Source organism: Thermobia domestica, chromosome 9 (assembly GCF_964235325.1).
Source record: "Thermobia domestica chromosome 9, izTheDome1.hap1.1, whole genome shotgun sequence".
NCBI classification, from domain to species: Eukaryota; Metazoa; Arthropoda; class Insecta; order Zygentoma; family Lepismatidae; genus Thermobia; species Thermobia domestica.
The window spans coordinates 218,214,152-218,238,442 of NC_137462.1; the positions used below are offsets into that span (position 1 = coordinate 218,214,152).

At 33.7% G+C, this 24,291-nt stretch overlaps 1 protein-coding gene across 2 annotated transcripts in view; it reads right to left on the reverse strand.

The window, feature by feature from the left end:
* Positions 1–270: 270 nt before the first annotated feature.
* The window catches only part of LOC145660602 (uncharacterized), a 1,167,369-nt gene continuing 1,143,348 nt past the window's right edge, over positions 271–24,291 (reverse strand). For both annotated transcript variants that reach the window (XM_081725864.1, XM_081725863.1), the window contains one exon: positions 271–2,689. In XM_081725864.1, the coding sequence (XP_081581990.1) occupies positions 2,537–2,689 (153 nt within the window). In that variant the 3' untranslated portion in view covers positions 271–2,536. The remainder of the gene's footprint in view (positions 2,690–24,291) is intronic.

The window sequence follows — 24,291 nt, forward strand, 5'->3', positions numbered from 1 at the left end:
CGGAATGTGACAGTAAAATTGTACTGGGTATAAAAATGAATTGACATTTGTTTTTATTTAGTGTGTGGACAAACTGATTTCTATGAAGTTGTATGTTGTATCATTTAGAAATAGGTTCATTAAACAATGATATTAACATTTTCAATATTCGTAAATAAAATAACATCGTCTTTCTCGTCACTGACTCCTAGTTATTTAGACATTAACTTTGTAACTATCACTTTAAGATATTAACGCTTTGGGTAGTTCTAAAATAAAAATAGCAGTAAATTTGGTATATGTATATACTTTTTATTTAACAAATTCTGAACAGGTCTACATTTAAATGAAAAAAATCGTATATTATGTGTTTGTCTGGCGGTTGAAATACTGTCAAAGCAATTTTATCCTCTAGTTTTAAAGGACTTTTCTCTAGAAAAGTAAACAGCTTCCAAGCTTATTAGACACGTATTAACAATTACCATTTAACAATCTTAGGTAAGTGGAAAAATAATAAAAATACCAATGACTATCTTGATTTTACTTTTCCAGTTTTTCAATCATGACAAACACAATTACTATTTTTACACCATTAAGGCAGAAGTACTTATGGAAATTGTAAACTGTATCTTATTCTTCTTTCAAATCCAAGGCGATTAAAATATAGGGACCACAAGATTGGAATAAGTAGGAATAAGTGCATAATAGTAACACCTACATTTGTGCAAACGTGCAACGGATAGTAAGAACTACAATGACAAGAAGAGGGAGTAAATATAGCTTGAGGAATTTTGTAAATAGGTATACATATACATTACATATATATTCATAGCAGGAAGACTTGAAGACATGCCCAAAAATATTAAAATGGAATTTATAATCAATCCACACTACTATATTATAATAAAGAAACATTTCTTAAAACACCAAATTTATTTTAAATTGTAATATTCATCACATTAAGAAAAATGACTGACAGGAAAGGAAAACATGAAGCGTAAAATAAGTGTAATGCTAAAATTATCTTACTGGAAGAGTTCTTAAATTAAGAAATCAAAACAGAAATAGCCTGATTAGATGCAAAGGAATAAAACATCATAATGTAAGAGGACATAGGCAGGGTGAAATGCAACATTAATAGCTATCTTATGTGTGTTTTCTTTTCTTGAAAGTTATATTACTACATCATGCAATTATATAGGACGTAAAGATGTGCCGATATGTAAGAAAGTGTTTCACCATAAACATTAATGGCAGTTTTTCTTTTTTTAAAGTTCAGTTACAAAACAATTGTGTATGATGTAACCATTACCATAGTAATGCATACACATTCACGCAATTATATGTTTCCTATTATTTCATTTAACTATTTCTGTTCGGTCCATACTATAACATATATACCATTTTTATTTTCACTTATATCGGTAGTATGATATTAAAAAAATAATATTGAACAGACAAAACAAGCTATTTTGCTTCTACACATACGTATGTATTATTATAATATATAACCTTTTAAAACTTTCTTTTAAATAGTCTGCAACTACACAATATGAATATATATATATGTATATATTCCCTAACCTAGCAACAAATGTGGCTAGCTATAGGGATAATGTAATTTACCTACTTTTAAGAACATGAATTTTATTTTAGTAGCACCCACAGTAGTCTCCAAATATTACAGCTTGAAAAACAATTAATCAGCAATGTACTTCTGAAATTTTACATACTCATAGAATTTACAAATGAATAAGCAACGAATTTAGTTGTGTATTTAAAATCACTAAACAAATATAAAATAAATAATTAAAGCAATAACAATGTAGTTATTAAAAAGAAAGTCACAAAACAAAATGCAGTAACTTCCATATTTTTTGAAAAGTTAGCCATAAGGCGAGTTGCATGCATACTTTTTAATTTCCATTAAACAGCCATTTGGCGGCGTTACGGCTCATGAACAAGCAAGATGGTATATGTATCTTAGGCACATCTTTCTACATTGATAGTTAAATCTTCTCGTAATATGGTAGACATATTCAGAAAGTAAAATGTTAATGAGAATTACAATGGGCAGTTAGTTAATTTATTAATGTAAATACAATTATTAATAGTATGTACTATATTAAAAGAATGATGTATTTTATTGCACAAAATTGGTATTGCGCATATAAGATATGATAACGTAGTTAGTTGAAATTTCAACGCTCTTCGTAACGTCACTCTTTCTTATATATTGATATTAAATGTATATATGTGTATATATATGTGTGTATATGTTACTTATGTATACGATAATAATTTATATTTTATTATTGTTATCATCATAAAGTAACGGAACGGTTCCCAGACAATGCTCTGGTCGCTGTAGATCACTTGAGTCCTGCTCTGATATAAAAGTATTGCGACCTCATACCATCTGGGTAACCACGTGAGAGAACGCAGTGAGCGGAGCTGCTTGACAAAACGCTAGTTTTATGATTAGTTTAATGGATTATTATTATATTATTTTACAAAGCTGTATTTGGAGGGGAAGAGGGGGAGATCAACTTTATGTTCATTGGCCGTCTTCTTCTCTGACAGGTCCAATTTCTTTACGTATCTTGTGGCCTCGGAACGATGCTTGAATCTTGGTAGCAGCTTTATTGAGTTCTGGGTCGGCTAGGTCAATGTCTAGTACTTCTTCATCAGCTGCCGCGCCCTCCGCATCCTAGAAAGAAAAGAGAAAATGGACGGGAATTAGCATTGAAATTTAATTAAAATTGAAGAAGGTATGTAACAACATTGATTTATGCAGAAAACGTAGTATAAAGGTATTTAACAAATCATAGAATCAGAAAGAAAGAAATTAAAGTTGCATTAGTTTGAACAGGAACAAAAAAGTTTTGAAAAACGATCTTTATATGAAATCATCTCTGCAATACACTTTGATACAGGGACTGATAAAATCTAGACAAAAATTAACGTTGAATAAGTTACACTAAAAGATAATATGCAATATTTTAATACTAAGGATCAAGACCATATGCAGGACACATGGCAATATAACTGAATTTTTTCATGTTTTTGTCTTTCTGAGCTTTCATTTATTTACTTAAAAAAGATAATCATTCCTTCCAAATATATTCATATTCCATGAAGTCTACAGCCTCTTTTATTTATCAAAGTCTACATTAACAAATGAACGATGCTCTCGTGTTCTATCAAACAAAAACATTTGTCTTCAGATCATTGACAGTAGCATATTTTCCAAGGCAAATAAAAATATAATTAAATCCACTTATTATTATAATTGGTAACTATACTCCCCATTAAGAAAACTCTTCGGTTTCCTATTTCTATTTCTCAAAGTTCGATTTAATATTGCTTGCAGACGAACTTGAGAAGGATCTTTGGTTATGTTGAGGCAGTATTTACTTGAATTATTGTTAGTTTTGTCCCCATAACACTGTAATAACTTGGCAGAATATTGTGTTATTGCTTACAGGAATTAATTCAAAATGCGACGTAAGTATTACAATAGTATTTATTTATTACCCAGCAGAGTTTACTAGAAGATATAAAGCTATTTCGGTTGTATGATTTTCCATTGTTTGGAGTTTCCAAAGCTTTATATATTTTCATAATTCTAGTAGAAGTAGACAGAAATACTTCTTAAATCAATTTAGCACACCTTTTCGTCTTTGAGACTGCATTCATTTGAATAGAAAACAAAAGCTCCAATAACTATGACTTTCTCGAAGTGATGTATTTTACTCTTTCGAGAGTGATTGAAGCACGCCTTCAAATTGCTTTCCAGGATTTGTTGACGCTTCAGAACTGTTTCCGCAAAGAGATGCAAACATAATTAATCTTAATTTGCATAGTATATGGATTCAGTATAGTTTTTCATTAACAGGATTTCTTTAACAGGAATTAAATATAATTTTCTGTTTGATTTTTAGACTCCTGATGGGTTGTTAGCTACACGAAGTTGTGTAAATACAAAAGGAATGAAGTCTAGTTTCTTGCTCTTGATTCAAAGGTACAATCTTCGCACAAAATACGAGTTGTATATTCTTACAGATAAGAATAATATTATTAAAATGTTTTCCACTGGATTTATTATGGAATAAGTACGAATTACGATTATCAGGTATAGGCAACTACTGCTTCTACGTATTATATACAAGAAATTAAATGTTAGTGGCACACTCAAGTGGTTTCACGATACAAATTCTGTCGAACTAAGTGCGATTTACCATTCTATACAAATGAATAAAGATATAAATTGTATACTAATTGTTCGAACTGGATTAATACTTTCTTTTGGCATAAAAAAGAACACCAAAATTACAGTATGCAGGGCAACGAAAACATTATTAAGTACAGTTTCCAGCAAATCCTGTATTTGGAGTAATGTAATGTATTTAATTCATACAACGTATTACTAAGTTTGCTCAGTAACAATGAAACAATAATGTTTTCTATGTAATGAAATATAAACATTACGCTTTAATTATAGTGCACTCAAAAAATATGATTATTAAAATGGTTTTAAGATATATATATATATATATATATATATATATATTCCTCAATTAAAACACTTAGTCCCGTGAACTAACAATTAATACCGAGGTTCTGACATACAAATAAATAAATAAATAAGAATACTAAAATTCATGTTATTTCCATGGAAGCATGCTACTTAATATCCGTAATTTAACGGAAATTTTCCCGTTACAGATGCCGAATGGAATGGAATTTTCCCGTTATAGAACACAAAAACCAACCTAGAGATGCATTGTCTTAGTTTCAGGTGGAAATAGAATCGGTTAAAATTGATATTTACTTTCAGACTAATAGTACGAAATTGAAAGTAATAGAATAATGATATGATTTATCTTATATCTAATTTCATTTATGAATGTTTCAATAAATCCGCTGCTCTGATATAATACAAGGAACAATCGAATGAAAACCGCAATTAGTTTTCCTCCGCTATTTTACTGCAAGGAGAATGTTTGCTTGTACATTATTTTTCTACATAATCCCCCCCCCCAGTTCAATGCATTTACGCCATCGGATAGGAAGTGTTTCGATACCACATATCAAAATGCACGTAGTACACAGGTAGTATATTACAAATGTATTTACAAATGTAGTATAATGTAATATATTGTGTAATCCCACTGTTTAATGGTAAATACGTAGTTGAAATATTTTAAATTATTTGTTCTATCAATTTGTGCAATTTTTACAGTTGTTGTAAAACATATGAATTTTTAACCGAGAATTTACTGTCCTAGATGTATTGTTAATTAATGTTGCAGTAAAGCAACCTTTCTTCATCTTATTTCGTGCTATGCTATGTTATACACATCCTGTTATATAAGAATGCATATATATTAAGTAAATATATAGTATATAATCTTTCAAACAAAATATAACTTTTATCATACAATAATTATTGAATACAAAGTTTGAATCAAATGAAAAGCCATCAGGTACACTGAAGATTTTTTTTTTGTTTTTAAATCTTATTAGTTAAATTTTCGCTGACTTCTTTTAGCATTAGCAAGACCAACTTAAGGAGAACGAAAATTAAATGTTTATAGTCGAAAATAAAAACATCTCGTTGCTACACAGAATACACCTGATCTTTTTTCTTCTTAAGTGGTAAAAAATGAAATGAAATGAAATTTCTGAGTTTATCGTCTCACAACTATGCCTGTTAAGTTAAGGAAGGCTATAATTAAAGCAAGTGAATGATGATAGAAGATTTGGTGGAATGAGAAAGTGGGAGGAAACGGGAGTGCTCCGAGAAAACCCACGAGCACGATATTGTTCACCACAAACTTACTTGGCCGGCGATCGAACCAGACCCAATACACCAGGGATAAGCGCTCTACCACTGAGCCACCGTGTCCCTGTGTCTCTAAAGTGGTAAGCTGAGACAATGAAGGTGTCAATGATGTTGTTCAAACTTCTGTCTAGAGTGCCCATATCTAAATTTAATTTTGGTGCTCGTTCCTGGCGGCAATTTTAATTTTAAGTGTAAATAAGCCTATACTAATAAATATGTCTTTCTCAGAATGATGAAGATATTTGATCACTTTTGCTTTATCTATATTATGCTTTTAGTTTTTTCATGTTTTGAACAAACTAACTGGGATAAAAAAAAAATATTCGTGATGTCAAACACAACGATGTTCGAAAATCTGGACTTTCAAAACACTTGAAGAGTTTTTGATCATTTTTACTTTATTGATGTTGTGCTCTGAGTCTTTCATTATTCACAGAAAGCCAGACATAAATGAGGCTATTTACATTCGAACGTGGAAACCAAAATTAAAGGGTCTTTCCTGGTAAGATAGTGAAATCGGCCCTTGATCCAAATTGGGTCGCTATTGACCCAAAAGGTTACCCTTGACCTAAAACTACCTAAAAAAATTTTTGACCCCCTACCCCCCTCCCCTTACCGAATTATCGTATCATACATGCTCAAAATTGAATATTTGTAATTTTGGTGGGGGTGGTCGAAAAATTTTGAAAATTTCACAGATTGTAGATATTATCAAGATGTAAATCTGTATTTTTTCAAACCATCGATGTGTATTTTCTTTATTTTTATTTTTTAATTTTATTTATTTATTTATTTATTTATTTATTTGCGTGTTGAGAATTTCAGAAAATTGTAGAAAAAATTCTGGAGGGGACACGTCGCTGATTTTTTTGGTTAAAAAATTTGTTATACCCTTAGGTACAACATATTTTTTTCGGGGCCTGAAAGTGATGGCAACGTTGTCAAAAAGAAATAAAACTGAAAACACACGTCTTTTTTTGCACAGTTTTCCCACCATTTTAGGGCCCTCAAGGTGAGAGCCCCTTCAAACAATCCTTTGCCAAAGTTCACAATTTTCATTTCTCTTGCGTGCCTTCTCCTTCTGTCCGTTGTTCGGCTGCTTCGATTGTGTCCATTTTGGAATAGAAACACCAAATATATTTTCGTAATAGTGCTTCTTCTTCAACCGACTCTTGCACAACAAAGTTACACAGCTCGCGGTAGAGAGCACTACCGATAGAGAGCGCCACTGTGTTTGTGTGGCCAGTGAAGCAAGCGCTGATAGATACGAGGAGCCGACGCGAGGTGTGTGTAACTTTGTTGTGCAAGAGTCGGTTGCAGTGGAAGCACTGTTACGGAGATATATATTTGGTGTTTCTCTTCCGAAACGGACACAATTGAAGCAGCCGAAGAACGACAGGATCGGAAGAGACGCAAGAGAAAGGAAAATTGTGAACTCTGGCAAAGGATTGATTGAAGGGTCCCTCAGTGAGAAAACTGCGCGAAAAACACGTTTGTTTTCAGTTTTATTTCTTTTTGACAATGTTGCCATCACTTTTAGGCCCCGAAAAAAATATATGTTATACCTAAGTATACCAAATCTTTTAACCAAAAAATCAGCGACGTGTCCCCCCCCCCCAATTTTTTTCTACAATTTTTTGAAATTTTCAACACAAAAAATAAAGGAAATACGCATCTATGGTTTTGAAAAAATGTACATTTACATCTTGAGAGTATCTACAATTTGTGAAACTTTCAAAATGTTTCGACCACCCCCACCAAAATTAAAAAAATATTCAATTTTGAGTATATATGATACGATAATTCGGTAAGGGGACGGGGTAGGAGGTTAAAATTTTGTTGAAGTAGTTTTAGCTCAAGGGTAACCTTTTGGGTCAATAGCGACCCAATTTGGATCAAGGGCCGATTTCACTATCTTACTAGGAAAGACCCTTTGCACAGAAGTTGCTCCAAAGACGACATTGATACTTTAGTGGCAAATTGCGACAGCGAAAGAAGAAGTAAAGATTTAAGATGTAGTATTTGGAGCAACGAGATGTTTTTACTTTCGGCTGTAAACATTTAATTTTCATTCTCGTTATCTTGGTCGTGCTGAAAGAAGCTAGTGAAAATTTGATGGATAATATTTTGTAAACAATCTTAAATAAAGTGAAATTGAAAGGAGCAAAACTGAGTATTTTTGAACTATTTACAACTTTTTGGTAAATTGTATTATTTACAAAGCGAAGAACATAACACGATTCAAAGATAATCAATCAATACGATGCTGGTGTAGTTTTGGCACATCACATTTTGGAAGACTTACGTTTAAAATTGAATACTTTGCATGGTACAACATAGTTCTAAAGATTTTTTTATTATTTTTTATTTTTTATTTTATTTATTTATTTATTTATTTATTTATATATATATATATATATATATATATATATATTTTTTTTTTGCAAGCGACAGAACTGAATACAAAGTAATACAGCTGAATTTTGCGTTTACAAGTGTAGGGTTACTAATATAAAATCATTACAAGTGCTTTACGACGAATAAAATAAGTGAGTGCATATGAAAGATGACTCTACTAAATGAAATTTTCTACCGGCTGTGTATTTCTGCACAGTATACGGAAGCTGTATTTTATGTTTACAAGTGGAGCGTTACTGGTATGAAACCACGGGAAGTGCTATTGAAACTCTTATCACTGCCAAACCCACTTCTTTTCAGTACCCTAGCTTATACATATACCCACCATCGCTGGCGCGCCTGATCCCTTCGGACGCACCTCCGCACCTCCGTGGGCCTACCAGCTTTGCCCTGCCCTGACTGTTAGATAGCATTCGTGAGTTTTAGTGACCACGTAACAATGTTGGTTTGAGTATTTGCACAGTAGTAGCTTTTATGCCATACATTCGGAAGCCGTATTTACACGCAAATTGTAAAAGAATTGTAATTTTTCAACAAGTACTTCTAGTGGCCCCCTTGAATTTTATCTATGCTAAGTAAGATATTTTCATGTCGCCCACCGCAAATCTTCTAGGGGACAATAAGAAGGAAATTAGTGAAAGAATAATATTTTTTCAACAATTATTTCGAGTGGTGCGCCAAAAGTAAACCTGCATGTTATTGTTACTTATATACAGGATGTTCAATATACAATGCAACCCGGTAGGGATGCGCACGAGACAAGATTTGTGGCTGTCTCGTCTCGAAAATGTGCCGTAAAAGTGATGTCTCGACTCGAAAAATGTATATTTCTCTATTGGAAGAGCCGTGTCTCGACTCGAATTTTGTCAGGAAAATCCTGTCTCGACTCGTCTTGTGCGCATCCCTACAACCCGGAGTTTGGGATAGTAGAACTTTTGAACCGGAAGCAATACACAAATAATGGTTATACCAAAATGAAACCTTGTTTATGCATATATTTTTAAACTAGGAAGCAACGATTTAAGTACACTAGGAAGCACACAGTGTTGACAGATGTAACCGAAGATGTAAATCAATTTTTTTTTTTTTACAAGACACGTAAATTGACTCATTACTCATACGTATAGATGTTCTGTCGTTAATTTTCAGTTTATAGTTAGAGTAGCTTGGAAACTATGGAATGGAAAAAAATAATTTTTCATTTTTACCGATAACTAATCCGATGAGGCCTCTGTAAGGGGTTACTAGGGAAAATGTGGTTTTCATAAATTAACATTCTGAATTGACAACAGTGCTGATGTTTCAGTGCATCAAAATGTGTGTTAAGGATCTGTCTACATTATGCAATTCCTGAAAACAATGAAAAAGAAACTTTGAAATTATCATGATAAAACTTTTACTTACAAGCACCCGGCAACATTGCTATTTATCACGAACTGAATTGTCAGCAGATTCTGGAAGTGCCCCGTTTTGATTCAATGAACAGCAGTGTTGCTGGGTGCATGCAAGTAAAAGGAATTGCATAATGTAGACAGATCCTTAACACACCTTTTTATGCACTGAAACATCAGCACTGTTGCCAATTCAGAATGTTAATTTATGCAAACCACGTTTTCCCTAGTAACCCCTTACAGAGGCCTCATCCGATTAGTTCTCAGTGAAAATGAAAATTCTTTTTTCCATTTCATAGTTTCCAAGCTACTCTAACTATACAAACGGAAAATTATCGAAAGAACATCTATACGTATGAGTTATGAGTCAACTTACGTGTCTTGTAAAAAAAATAGATTTACACCTTCGGTTACATCTGTCAACACTGTGTGGTTCCTAGTGTACTTCAATCGTTGCTTCCTAGTTTAAAAATATATGCATGAACAAGGTTTCATTTTAGTATAACCATTATTTGTGTACAGCTTCCGGTTATATATATAAATAACCGGAAGCGGTACACAAATAACGGTTATACCAAAATAATGTATATATATATATATATATATATGTACACAAAAGTCTCTGTGTGTGCCAGTGTTGGTTGAACAAATATCTTTGTCTTCACTTCCTTCAGATATATATATATATATATAGGTCATAAGATTTAGAAAATAAATAAATAAAGACACTCGTCACTTGGAGGTCGGACACTCGTCAAACTATCGTAATTTGAAGGGAGAGAAAGAAGGCTCAAAATTGATTTTCTTATGAATATCGGTTCTGGTTGTGGAGCCGAAACCGATTTTATCAGAAAAATGAGTTTCGCTTCCGGAACCGAAATCAATTTTCCTAAGAATGTGGTTCTAGTTCTGGAACCTGGACAGATTTTCTCAAAAAAATGGATTTCGGTCTGGAACCGAAATTGATTTTCCTAAGTATATCGGTTTGGTTCTTTAACTAGATCCGGTTTTCTTAGAAAAATGGGTTTTAATTCTGGAACCAAAAGTGATTTTCCTGACAATATAGGTTCTAATCTTATTAAAAGCTTGCAGGGACATGGGTTTAGAAGTAAATGCAGAGAAAACTAAATACATGGAAGTGTGTCGGGACCGTAATACAGCAAATTATAGATGCGTTAAAATATTAAATAATGCTTTTGATAAAGTAGATAGTTTCAAATATCTAGGATCAGTATTAACAGTGGAAAATCATATCCACGAAGAAATTAAATGTCGATTAAAAGCAGGGAATTCGTGTTACTATTCGGTTCAAAATCTCTTGTCGCGAATTCTGTCGAGGAATTTGAAGCTTAAAATATATAAATCAATAATCATGCCTGTTGTTCTATATGGATGCGAAACATGGTTGCTTACACTGAGGGAAGAACATAGACTGAAAGTATTTGAGAACAAAATTCTGAGACGAATATTCGGACCCAAGAGGAACGGGAATGGGGAATGGCGGAAACTTCATAACGAGGAACGACATATTTTATACGGTTTACCCAACATTGTTAGGGTCGTCAAGTCTAGGAGGCTTAGGTGGGCAGGTCATGTAGCTAGAATGGAAGAAAGTAGAAACGCTTGCAAAGTCTTGACTGAAAGACCAATCGGAAAACGACCATTAGGAAGACCAAGGCGCAGATGGGAGGACAATATTAAGATGGATCTCGCAGAGATTGGAAGACAAAGTAGAAACTGGATGCAGTTAGCTAAGGATAGAGGTCTGTGGAGAGCTTTTGTGAACGCGGCATTGAACCTCCGGATTCCATAGGCCATAGAGTTAGTTAGTTATAGGTTCTGGTTCTATATTACCCTATATTTGATTTTAGAAATAACATTTTTTTGTTTTTGAATGTAAAATGATGCACTTTTGACTTTGAGGAGCTTAATACTTTATCCAGTGAAGAAATAGAATTTAAAGCTTTCTTCAGGTTCTTGAAATCTATGATTTCTATTCCTTAAGCTGAAAACTAAATGCCAGAGCTTGTTTGGACAATGAAAACACAGGTGATAGTTATTTGTTGCTATTCAGAATTATAATAATTATAGTAAAATGGTTGGGTACAAAATAATTTCTTTCCCTACTTCTTCCGTAATGCTTTCCTTTATATACAAAACAATAGAAGAGCAGCCTTTCACGTGGCAGTAGTCCTTACGTCGATTCGAAAACGAACATGTTTATATAGATTTTGGAGGGATAGCACAGATTCTTTTACTCTCCGGAGACACCTCATTTTTTGTTATCCAAGTATTGCACACAATTTGTTATTATCTTTTTACTATATTCCAGCGTCACATATTCATTTCTCTGTGGCAAATCAAGTCTATAGTCTATTCCTGATGAATTTGTTAATTGACACATCGTTAGTTGTATTGAATTTACTAATTAGCAAAGGTTGTGTTCACAATTTTGTAGTCTATATGGCACTGTCTTCATATTTCGTACCTTCTGTTGTGGAAAGTAATGGAGTAAGTTATGAAACAGGTAATTAGGATTATTAGTATGGGAAATGGACAAAGAAACAGTAGATCGCCATAGAGAATTGTAATTCCTTACAAACTGCTCTCCTTAGAACTAGCAAATTGTATTTAGAGGTGCGATGCTTACTTCCACCTCCACTGACAATGTGGTTCAGTCTATTCTTTTCTGCAAGAGCCTCCACAGTAACAACTCAGATTGTTTCAGCATTCATGCAATTGTCCATAGTCCAGCTTTCACAATGGTTCGTCTTTTTGAATTTTATTAGATTCCTAAATTTGCCTTTTAATGTTGTTATTTGTTCTATGCAGAACTTTCATTTCATTAATATAATAGATATTCTCTTTTATGTGTTTTCTACTTTTAGAAACATGTTGCTTTGGTCCTAATGTTCATATTTCTTTTCCTGTTACCAAGATATACTTTTTCACAGGAGTCAACATTCTTGTATACCTCACTATTCTGAGTATTTCACTATTTATGAAACAGTTGATATGTGTTGCTAAATCTTCCTTCAGATTTCTGTCCAATTTATGTACAAAATTTATATTGTTTGTGTCAAATACTCGGTCATGATTTTGCATATGATATTTTATTATTATTATTATTATTATTATTATTATTATTATTATTATTATTATTATTATTATTATTATTATTATTATTACAGCTTTTACTCATTTACGAGCAACTAATTCGACATCGTTTAATCAATCAATCATGGTTTCACGAACGGTTATAAGGAGTGACGAGTTGTAATATTATAAGGATGGCAACTTGTGAATAATTTGGGACAATTTCCTACGAACAAATCATGGTTTCTTTGTCGGTTTATCGTATTACTATGGTTATCTGTTTTATAAATTAATACAATAGTCAATATAGTCAACTGTGACATATGATCGAACTTATTGATGACAATTATTATTTTCTCTTTGTTTCTTATTACTCTTCATACCCTGACGATGAGAGATGAATCTTGAAAGCTCACTTCATATATTTACTATTTTCAGTGTGTTTTTGTTCTGTACTACCATGTAACTACTTTTTATTACTATTACTATCAATCTCTTACAAGGAACCCTAGGTATCTATCAGAGCCCGATTTTTATGAAACTTTGTATATAAATAGAGTACCTCAGGAAACACACACAGCCAAAATTGTAGCTGCAGACTCCAAGACGTTGGAACACTAGGGCTCGAGAAAGATCAAATGTGGAACGTCAGTACATTAAGGACATGGTGAGAAAAAGCAAGTTTTTCTTTAAAACTCGTCATTGTAACCACACGAAATGAGCATACATGGATACGAAATGGTAAATATGGTCTGTTAAAAGTGATGAAAAGAATATCTGCCATCTTGAAAGAGGCCATGTTGAAACTAGTGCGATTGGTATAAATGAGAAGAGGGTCGTGCGATGCATCAATTTGAACATAAATATACACAAAAAAAACAGTTGGTGAAGTTTGTTGTGGGATTACATTATTTCTGTGCTTCTGGCAGAGTGGTTTAGGTACAAGATGAGCAAAGTGTATCTCATGATACTCGAGCAGATGCAGGTTATGGTGCGCTATGTTTTTTTTTTTTTTTTTTTTTTTTTTTTTTTTGTGTGTGTGTGTATTTATGTTCAAATTGATGCATCGCATGACCCTCTTCTCATTTACAGCAATCGCACCAGTTTCAACATAGCCTCTTTCAAGATGGCAGATATTCTTTTCATCACTTTTAACAGATCATATCTACCATCTCGTATCCATGTATGTTCATTTCGTGTGGTTACAATGACGAGTTTTAAAGAAAAACTTGCATTTTCTCACTATGTCCTTAATGTACTGACGTTCTGCATTTGATCTTTCTCAAACTATAGTTTAGCCCCTCTCTTGATCATATTCTGGATCTGCTACTATATATATATATATATATATATATATAAAATGGATGCTTCACAGTTATTTCTGTCCTTTAGTGTTCCTTTTCTTCTCATTCCTTTTCCTTCTAGTGTTCATAACTTACTTTCTTCTGCGTTACACGATAATACATTTTCTTTTTGCTGGTAAATTATTTGTTATATATATATATATATATATATATATATATATATATATATATATATATATATTACGTAAAGTTTGTTTTGCTAAACGCTTTATCAACAAGGTGGAAAAAACGTAGAAATGAAAAATTAAAGAACAGAAAAGTAGCTTTGAAGATTGATAAAATTCTTATTTACCTTAAAATACATATTGATTTATACTTAATAATATTTCGCCCTTACAACTGCTGTGTACATCATCAAGCCACTTCCTCAGAATTCCATTGAGCTACATCCTTCTCCTCTATCTCTTCTATCTATCAACTATCTCTTCTTCTCACACTATAATATACTTCCATTTGTAGAAATATGAGATGAGTAATTGTGTAGCTGTAAGTACCAAACTTTAGAAGAAAAGTTTTTAATACACCAAGGATATCAGTCAACAGTAGCTGCCATTTGTATTTTTACTACTATCCAATGTTGCTGTACTTATAATTTGTAAGGGTTTATTGCTAAGTGTGATTCCTGTGTGTGGTGCCAATTTACGAGGGAAACTCGAAAAGGTTTTCGGCCCATTAATTTATTGCCATATTACAAACCATAAACGAAAAACAAGATATGCACAATAGTCTACATACCTTTGTATATTCTTCCATAATCAACACATCTCCATACACCGGCTATATTTCACTGTTGATATCCATGACCGTGTGTTCCTTGCACTATAGAAGACGAATAAAATTTCGCTGCTTTTATGGCGTAGACATTCTGAGGACTCCAGCCATCTTTAGTAATTGATAACAGCGCCATGCGGTGGAAGAAATCAGAAGCTACATTCAGGCTGTTCCAAGAAAAGCCTACCGCATCGCTCAAATACCTCTATTTGGTATTAAAATGTATTACACATTCGACAAAAACATAGGCGCAATGACTTTTCGATTTTTCCTCGTATGTTTGCGGAAATTTTTATCAAATATTTTAATTTCGGCTCAGTTATTTATATAATTTCATTGCTTATCTAGGCCACCATTATCTAAATTCTTGATGAAATATGATCCGTGTACTAACCTTTCCACTACAAGGATATGTTTCGATAAATTTCAAACTGCTTTAGTTATATCTTTAAAGTTACTGATGTCTTCTTTCATTCTCGTGTCGATTTCTTTTCGTTTTTCCGTATGTTTGTTTACAATCACAAACCACTTTATATACGTCAGAATTTACCTTTGCATTCACGTAATAATTGTTAGGAGTAACTGGGTATTAAATGTTAAATATTATGAAACATAAATAGCTTCAGGAAATGAGACTGTGTGAACAGGAGCGATGCATCGTAATATTTTAAGATTTACAGGACTCGTGAAAACGATGAATTATCCTCTACAATAGATAAAACGTTAACGTATTTCTTTTCGTTTATATACTTGTATATTAACGTATAATAATAGGCAAAATAAAATATTTACTGCGTACACCTTCTTTTTATTTTTTAAACTGAATTTTCGGTAACTTTTGGCTTTTGCCTTTGGCGAAGGATGAAAATTCAACAAAAATAGGGATACTACTTAGTTACACTTCTGTTTTTACCTTGATGTTGTATTCCCAAACATTCCTGTTTCACTCCCTGATTTCTTTTTCTTTTTCTTTTTTCTTCTTTTTGTTTAATTGTTTGTTTCACTATTGCAGACAATGAAAACAAGCCCCGAAAATTTGATTATTTGGAGCACTAAATTTCCATATCCATATTCTAGTGTTGCCACACTCCGAAATGAACTATTCCCTATCCATGGATTGAAGAAACTCCTGAATATCTAATACGTAATATTTTTTAGTTCCTGGGCAGCGTTTTTTTTTTTTTTGTTTTGTTTTGTTTTTAGTTGAGTTACGTGATTCCAAAGTTTATCAGGTATTCAAACATCTCGGTTTAATTCTGGGTTCCTGGTTCTAATAAAGTAAGTTATGAATGATACGCAATTCTTTCAATTTACGAAGCCGCCTTGTGAAGTATTTTTAAATTTTTTGTGGAATGTTAGTTTCCATTAGATGTTTTGATAAGCTTAACACTGCTAGGTCTTGTTCCTTTAAATCCCTCAGGTGTTATTTTATTTTTATTGCTATATTCCTTTTTGTCATGCCTATCACCGAGTAAATGTCTGAAAGGACTTTGTTGGCCCAAGATTATTGGCCTAATTGCTACAATGATCTACAGTTTGCCTAAATGATATAAACCAGATGTTTCAATTAGGTCAACAACCTCGCGAAAATCTCATCCTACATACAGAATAGCAAAATGATTTGTAGCTATATATATATATATATATATATATGTGTGTGTGTGTGTGTGTGTAACAACACAAAAGATTTCAAATATACCATAAAAACAGTTATGAACTCCTGCTCATTAGTTAATGCCAGTAAATTAAAGCTTGCATCCATAGACATAGTGGATATGTTCACATCAATTCTTCTTGACTTACTGATCACCTGTACTCAGCAGTGGTTCCGTGAAAACTAATTCAATGATTTATAGATATATGAAACAACCGAAACCTTAGGACTATGGTTTCGAACTAATTACTTTACGTTTGAGAATTAATACTATAAACAGAGCGCAAAATTTCCGGTCGCCAGGTCGTCATTGGCGACTAGAAATTTAGAGTTGGCGACCAGTTTTCAGTAGGAATGATTTACATGTATATGAATTGTCCAATTCAAAATTGATTATCCTGAATCTAATTGTGTGGTTTTGAAATTTTATGCCCTGATGTAATCTCTTTCTTTGTCAAACCAAAGACTGTGGGGGAGGGCGGAGACTTCTCATAATTGTACGTGAGGGATACTGGCAACCATCACTTTTGGATTGGCGACTGCGTCTGACTTTGAAATTTTGCGCCCTGCTATAAACAAATAGAAGCCTTGTCTATAGGTAGTCCCCTTTCACCATTGCTTGTCAACATTGTCTCGAATCACTATGAAACCAAAATATTTACGTGGCAGGGTCAAACACCTTAGCAAATGATGCCTTTTTTCTCTATAGGAACGATGAAGGCTTGGAAACGCTGTTTGAAGAATTAAACAAAATACACTAAAAACATAAAGTTTACAACCGAACTAGAAGAATCAAAATAAGAATCAATTTCTTGATATTACTACTTACAGATCAAATAATAAATTTCACACAGACATTTATAGGTAGAATAGTGCCTCTATTTTTTACCTCAATGAAAAATTAGCTCATTCATTTAAAGTTAAGACCAAGGCTTATATATTTTTTTTTCCTTAGAGTATATAAATTAGTATCCCAGGAAATGACATTTATAACTAACTAACTAACTCTATAACCTATGGAACCCGGAGGTTCAATGCCGCGTTCACAAAAGCTCTCCACTGATTCCTATTCTTAGCTAACTGCATCCAGTTTCTACTTTGTATTCCAATCTCTGCGAGATCCATCTTAATATTGTCCTCCCATCTGCTCCTAGGCCTTCCTAATGGTCGTTTTCCGATTGGTCTTCCAGTCAAGACATTGAAAGCGTTTCTATTTTCTTCCATTCTAGCTACATGACCCGCCCACCTAAGCCTCCTAGACTTGACGACCGTAACAATGTTGGGTAGACCATATAAATTATGTCGTTCCTCGTTATGAAGTTTCCACCATTCCCCATTCCCGTTCCTCATGGGTCCGAATATTCGTCTCAGGATCTTGTTCTCAAATACTTTCAGTCTATGTTATTCCCTCAGAGTAAGTGACCATGCTTCGCAGCCATACAGAACAACAGGCATAATTATCGTTTTGTATATTTTAAGCTTCAAATTCCTCGACAGAATTCGCGACGACAAGAGATTTTGAACCGAATAGTAACACGAATTCCCTGCTTTTAGTCGACATTTAATTTCTTCGTGAATATGATTTTCCTCTGTTAATATTGATCCTAGATATTTGAAACTATCCACTTTATCAAAAGTATTATTTAATATTTTAACACATCCATAATTTGCTGTATTCCGGTCCCGACGCACTTCCATGTATTTAGTTTTCTCTGCATTTACTTCTAAACCCATGTTCCTGCTAGCGTTTAATAAGATCTCTGCATTTCTTTCTATTGTTCTCATATCATCCCCTATTAAATTTACATCATCAGCATATGCCATAACCTGGTGAATACTGTTCAACTCTAGGCCCTGGTTGCTATCTTTGATTTTCCATATAGCGTATTCCAGAACGAAGTTAAATAATAATGGCGACGCATCTCCTTGTTTCAGGCCATTTTCGACGTGAAAGCTCGTGGACAAAAATTTTCCTACCCGGACTTTACTTTGGGATTCATTTAAACATATCTTAATTAATCTAATTAGCTTTCTCGGTATTCCAAGTTCTGTAAGAACGTTGTATAATGTTTCTCTCCTAACCGAGTCGTACGCCTTTCTAAAATCAATAAATAGTTTAATCAAAAAATCGCGTTTCTTTATTGTAAAAGTTTTGGAAGTTTCCCGCCTGATATCTGTGAAATTTTGTGTAGTTATTTCATTCAAATTTTGTAGCCAGCGTAATTTTGCCTGTTTTCTCTTCTCTGTTAGTTTTATGCATTCCTGGTCGAACCATGGTTTGTTCCTACGGATTTCCGTGTGTCCCAATTTTTTTTTTAGCTGAAATTTTAATGCTATCTCTAATTTCAATCCAGGTATCCTCAACACTAGTGCACTCCGAATCTTCTAAAGCCGAGAATCTATTCGAAACTTCAATCTGGTACTTCTCTCTTACCTGGCTCTCTTCTAATTTCTTTAAATTGAATCTCTCCGTTTTCGGACAATGAATATTACTTTCATTCAACGATAACCTCTCTCGTATTATCGCTGCTACCAGGTAGTGGTCAGTGTCACAATCAGCCTCTCTAAACGACCGGACATCAATTATGCTAGATTGCCTTCTTCTATCTACTAAAACGTGATCAATTTGATTGTGTGTTTTTCCGTCCGGTGATGTCCAAGTGTATTTATGAACGTCGCGATGTGGGAATTTTGTACTCTTCACGATTAGGTTTTTGGATGTTGCAAAGTTCACGAGTCTAACACCGTTGTCATTACTTTCCTTATGCAGACTTTCGTTCCCTATAATCGGTTTGAAAATATCCTCTTGTCCTATCTTCGCATTGAAATCCCCTAATAGAATTTTCATATGGTATCGCGGGAGTTGGTCAAATATCCGTTCTACTTCTTCGTAAAAACTGTCTTTCATATCGTCATCCTTATCTTCAGTTGGGGCATGTACATTTAAAACAGTAATATCACACCGCCGTCCCTTAAGAGTAATAAAAGAAAGTCTATCAGTAACAAATTCAACCCGTTTAATTGCTGGTAATATATGTTTATGAACGAAAAACCCTGTTCCTAACTGGTGATTTTTATTTCCTTCCCCGTAAAAGAACGTAAAATTTCCGGAGTTCTCAGATCCGTTTCCTTCCCACCTAACTTCCTGAACTCCTACTACGTCCATCCTGTATTTCTCTAACTCACTCGTTACGGATTTTAACGCGCCTGCCCTATAAAGACTCCTAATATTCCATGTTCCAAATCTCATGTCCATTTTCTTTTGCTGAGGTCGTGCCAAGTTATCAGTCCTTGTCCGAGGCTTTTGTGAATATTTCTGAACAAGTGTTTTTTTTACAGGATGAGGTTGTTAGCCCTACCCAAACCCCCAAGCTGGAGGACCACTCCTAGTCGGCTGTCCGCGACTGCTTATTCAGTATATTCGCAGCTAACCTCTATATCTAGAGGCCTTCTCCTCGATCCGCAACCTGAGGACGCGCCATGCCGTGGTGACAGAAACCCACGTTACACGGAAATGACATTTATAAACAAATAAAAATGGTTTATGAACTAGGCACACAAAATGGACACTCCAAATTAATTTTAAATAAAAGGAATCTATGAGAGGGAAAAGGAAGAGGAAAAGAAGAATAAGGGAAAGAAATTAAAATAAACGAAAGGATAGCCATAGCAATTTGGTCAAAACTTTCACATAAGATGCAAAAGGAAGTGAAAAAATAGAGATTTAGAGTAGCACTAAAATCACCTATTAACCTGGAAAAGTACTTAACTAATTGTAAAAGTTATTACTTAGACAACCAGCCCTTTCTGGCATTTACTTGGTGACATGGCAATGTAAACATACCGGTACTTATATAAGCATGACAAAAATAAATATAGCAACAAGAATCTGAGGGATTCAAAGGAACAAGACCTAGTAGTGTTAGGCTTATCAACAAAATTAATAGAAACTAAACATTCTATAAACAAGGTTAAAATACTTCAAAAGACGGCTTCACAAATTGAAAAAAAATACGTATGAGTCATATTTATTAGAACCGGGATGTAGGATGTTGATATACTAGACAAACTTTGGGATCACATAATCCAATATGTCAAACTACGAAATCAATAATTATAGGAATTAAAAATGTTACCCATTAACATATTCATGGGTTATTCAATTCATGAATAGGAAATAGTTGGGTTCGGGATGTGGTGACACTGCAACATGGATTCGGAAAAGTAGTGGTAGTTTAGTGCTCAAGATAATCATAATTTCCGGTTTGTTTTCATTATTTGTATTAAATATTACAGTATTTGTATTTGTATAATATTTGTATTAAATATTCTTTCTCTTTTATTGCTTGTTTAATAATTTTTGTAGCCTATCAAATATTTTTTGAGTTATTATTATTATTATTATTATTATTATTATTATTATTATTATTATTATTATTATTATTATTATTATTATTATTATTATTATTATTACTTCAGTACGCCTTTGGACTACAGATTTGCAGTCTAAACGAAAGTCCTGACCATATAGGAAAATATATCGATTTGTCTGATCATGCCTGTCCCTTTTAATTTGTTGATAGGTTTTCAGACATTTTTCGTAATTAATTAATATCTTCTTCTTCCATTTATTTAATATCGGTTCTCTGTAGCCATTTTGATGCTTAGTTTGAATATTTGTTCCATCAGTTTTTCTACATCCTTATCCTTTGCACTAGTTTGTAAACCTTTAAAAAATATCTATACGTTTCATTTTACCTTAAGAAGTGAACCGATTTATTATTTACGTACAAATTACAAGTATCAGATTTTTTTATAAATATTAGAGTAAAATTTATTGTCAAGTTTTATGATCGTCATGTCTAAATAAATATTTTATTATTTTTTTCCAATTCCGTTTAAACATAATTTTACGATGTCTTACTTAACTCTGAAAGAAGCTTCTGCAATCAACATATTATATATATATGTATATATATATATATATATATATATAGATAGATAGATAAATGAGAGAGAATCATCTGCAAATCTCCTTCTTTACATATTTGAAGAACTGATCCTGTAGTAAAATCAGATTTTCAGAATGGCTCATTACTATATTAAGAAAAGAGTGGTGAGGAGAGGACTGTCAATAGCTAGTACTAACATCTGTTTCACTTAAATTCGAAACTGTTGTTAATCGTATATTTGAACTTCTTAGTATTTTGCGTAATATATTATGCTAACTTTTTGACTTTTTTTATATGTTAAACTGTTCTTAACTGATACTATTGGCCTAATTGATACTTCTAGTTTGTATAATTTAGGCAATTCATATATATGACCCATAATAATTGTGCGTCGACATGGAGATTTCAGCTAGATAATCAAGATTTAATTATAATTTTTCTAAGAATTTGTTAACTTGGCAGATGACTTTCAATAGCGAACTTGACTGAACCACAACATAGTCAGTACTATTAATTTTATCTAATACTTTTTGTTGGTAATCTAATTCACTTGCAATAGTAAAAACATTACCTTAGACCTAAACTTTCATTTAAAGTGCATAAAATAGTGCAAAACTTGGATTTGAAGTTGCATTTTAATCTTTAAAAAAATCTTGAATTTTTTAAACAGGAAACAAAAAATATTACATAGACGGAAAGTAAATTCAGGCCTATGACAAGTGGTTTGTGATTGTAAACAAATGAATTGAAATGCTCAGTTTTATATCCCACGGCTAAAGGACATGGTGATGATGAGAATTAATGAAATGGTGAAATGAAGGAAGTAAGAGGAAACGGGAGAACTCCAATAAAACCTACGCACACGGTGTTTGTTTATTACAAAGTCCACTTGGCGCGAGTTGAGGTCGAACCAGGGACCCACCACTGAACACGACGGCCCCCTTGCACACACACATTCATTTTTCGGAACAGCAAATGGTCATAAATTATTGTATTTAATGTACCTAACGAAGGAATACACACCTATGCAATTTTACAGCAGACTATGCGACAATTTCAAAGATAAGTTGTTCAATGTGCTGGATGTTCTCAGGAATAATTGCTGTTTTCTGGGATCTACCACGACCGGGATCATCAGTGACAGACATATGTCATCTTTGAAGGGCTTGCACTATTCAAATGTCTCCTCACCATATTGTGATTGAAGTCTTTTGTAAATTTTAGCTGATTTTATGCCCTTCTTCACTAAAATCTTCATCACTTAACGCTGTACCTTGTATATATTTACACTGTTGTCCTCCATCTTGAATAACGGTCTCGGGTGTGGCACGAAATGAGTTTCGCTTACCATAAAGGGGACACAGTTCCCAATTCTTCATGTATTCAATATTTCCATCCCGGGATTTGATTTTAAATAAATAAATAAATAAATACAAACATCACATAATACATTACATACATACATACATACATACATATATTACATACATGCATTACGTACATACATGCATAAATACATACATACATACATACATACATACATACGAGGTGTGATTGGAAAGTTTTAAGACTGGGCTTGTAATTTAAAAATGGCAGTAATTACAGGCTATTGTGATGACTCTTCTTCAAAGTAGTCCCTTGCTGAATGAACACACCGATTCCAAAGGTGTTTCCACTTCTGGAAGCATTCCTGACAATTATTTTCCGTCATGGTGTGAAGCACTCTCTCCGTATTTGCTTGAATGTCCTAAATTGAGTCAAATCTCTTTCCTTTCAATGACAATTTTAATTTAGGAAAGGGCTAGAAGTCGGCCGGAGCTAAATCTGGGGAATACGGGGGTTGCGGAAGCACAGGAATGTTGAATTTGGCCAAAAATTCCTGAATCGAGGGCGCACAATGCGCTGGTGCATTGTCGTGGTGGAGAATTCAATTCTTTTCTTTCCAGAGGGCAGGTCTTTTCCGCCGCACATTTTCGCGCAGACGCTGAAGGACACTTTTGTAGTATTCCTGGTTGACTGTCTGCCCCCTAGGGGCAAATTCATGATGCACGATACCCTTAGAATCGAAAAAAACACCAACATTGTCTTCACATTCGACCGACTTTGTCGCACTTTCTTTGGTCTTGGTGAATCTGAACTTTTCCACTGAGAAGATTGGGCCTTTGTTTCTGGATCATACCCATAAACCCATGATTCATCATCTGTTATTACCCTATTCAAGATATCCGAGTCCATTTTGGCTCGATTAACAGTTCTTGGGACACTTCAAGTCTGTGTTGTTTCTGCTCGTGTGACAACACTTTTGGAATGAATTTCGCGGACACTCCACGCATGTTCAAATCATCAGTTAAAATTGACTGAACCACATAGAAACTTAAATTCAGGTCTTCATCCATCTCCCTAATTGTAAGTCTATGGTTCGAGCGCAATAAATCGCCAACTTTCGCAATGTTTTCGTTAGTTTTTGATCTTGAAGGCCGGCCAGACCGGGGGTCATCCTCTACTGACTCGCGGCCCTCTTTGGATCTGTGAAACCAGATAAACATGTTTGACCGGCCAACATGTCTCCAAAAGCTGTTTTTTAGAGTTCGTAAGTCTCCGAAGCAGATTTCCCAGTTTTAAAACAAAATTTCACACAAACGCGGTGTTCCAATTTTTCATCCATTTTGCGCACTTAATAATCCGCCAAGACACACACACACACCCGCACTCAACTGGTTGCTACGCCGTACTGAATAAAGATATCTCGGTGCATGTTTCAACATGTCTCAAGGACACACCAAGCCACCGCTTCCATGCTAACAAGCGATTATATCTA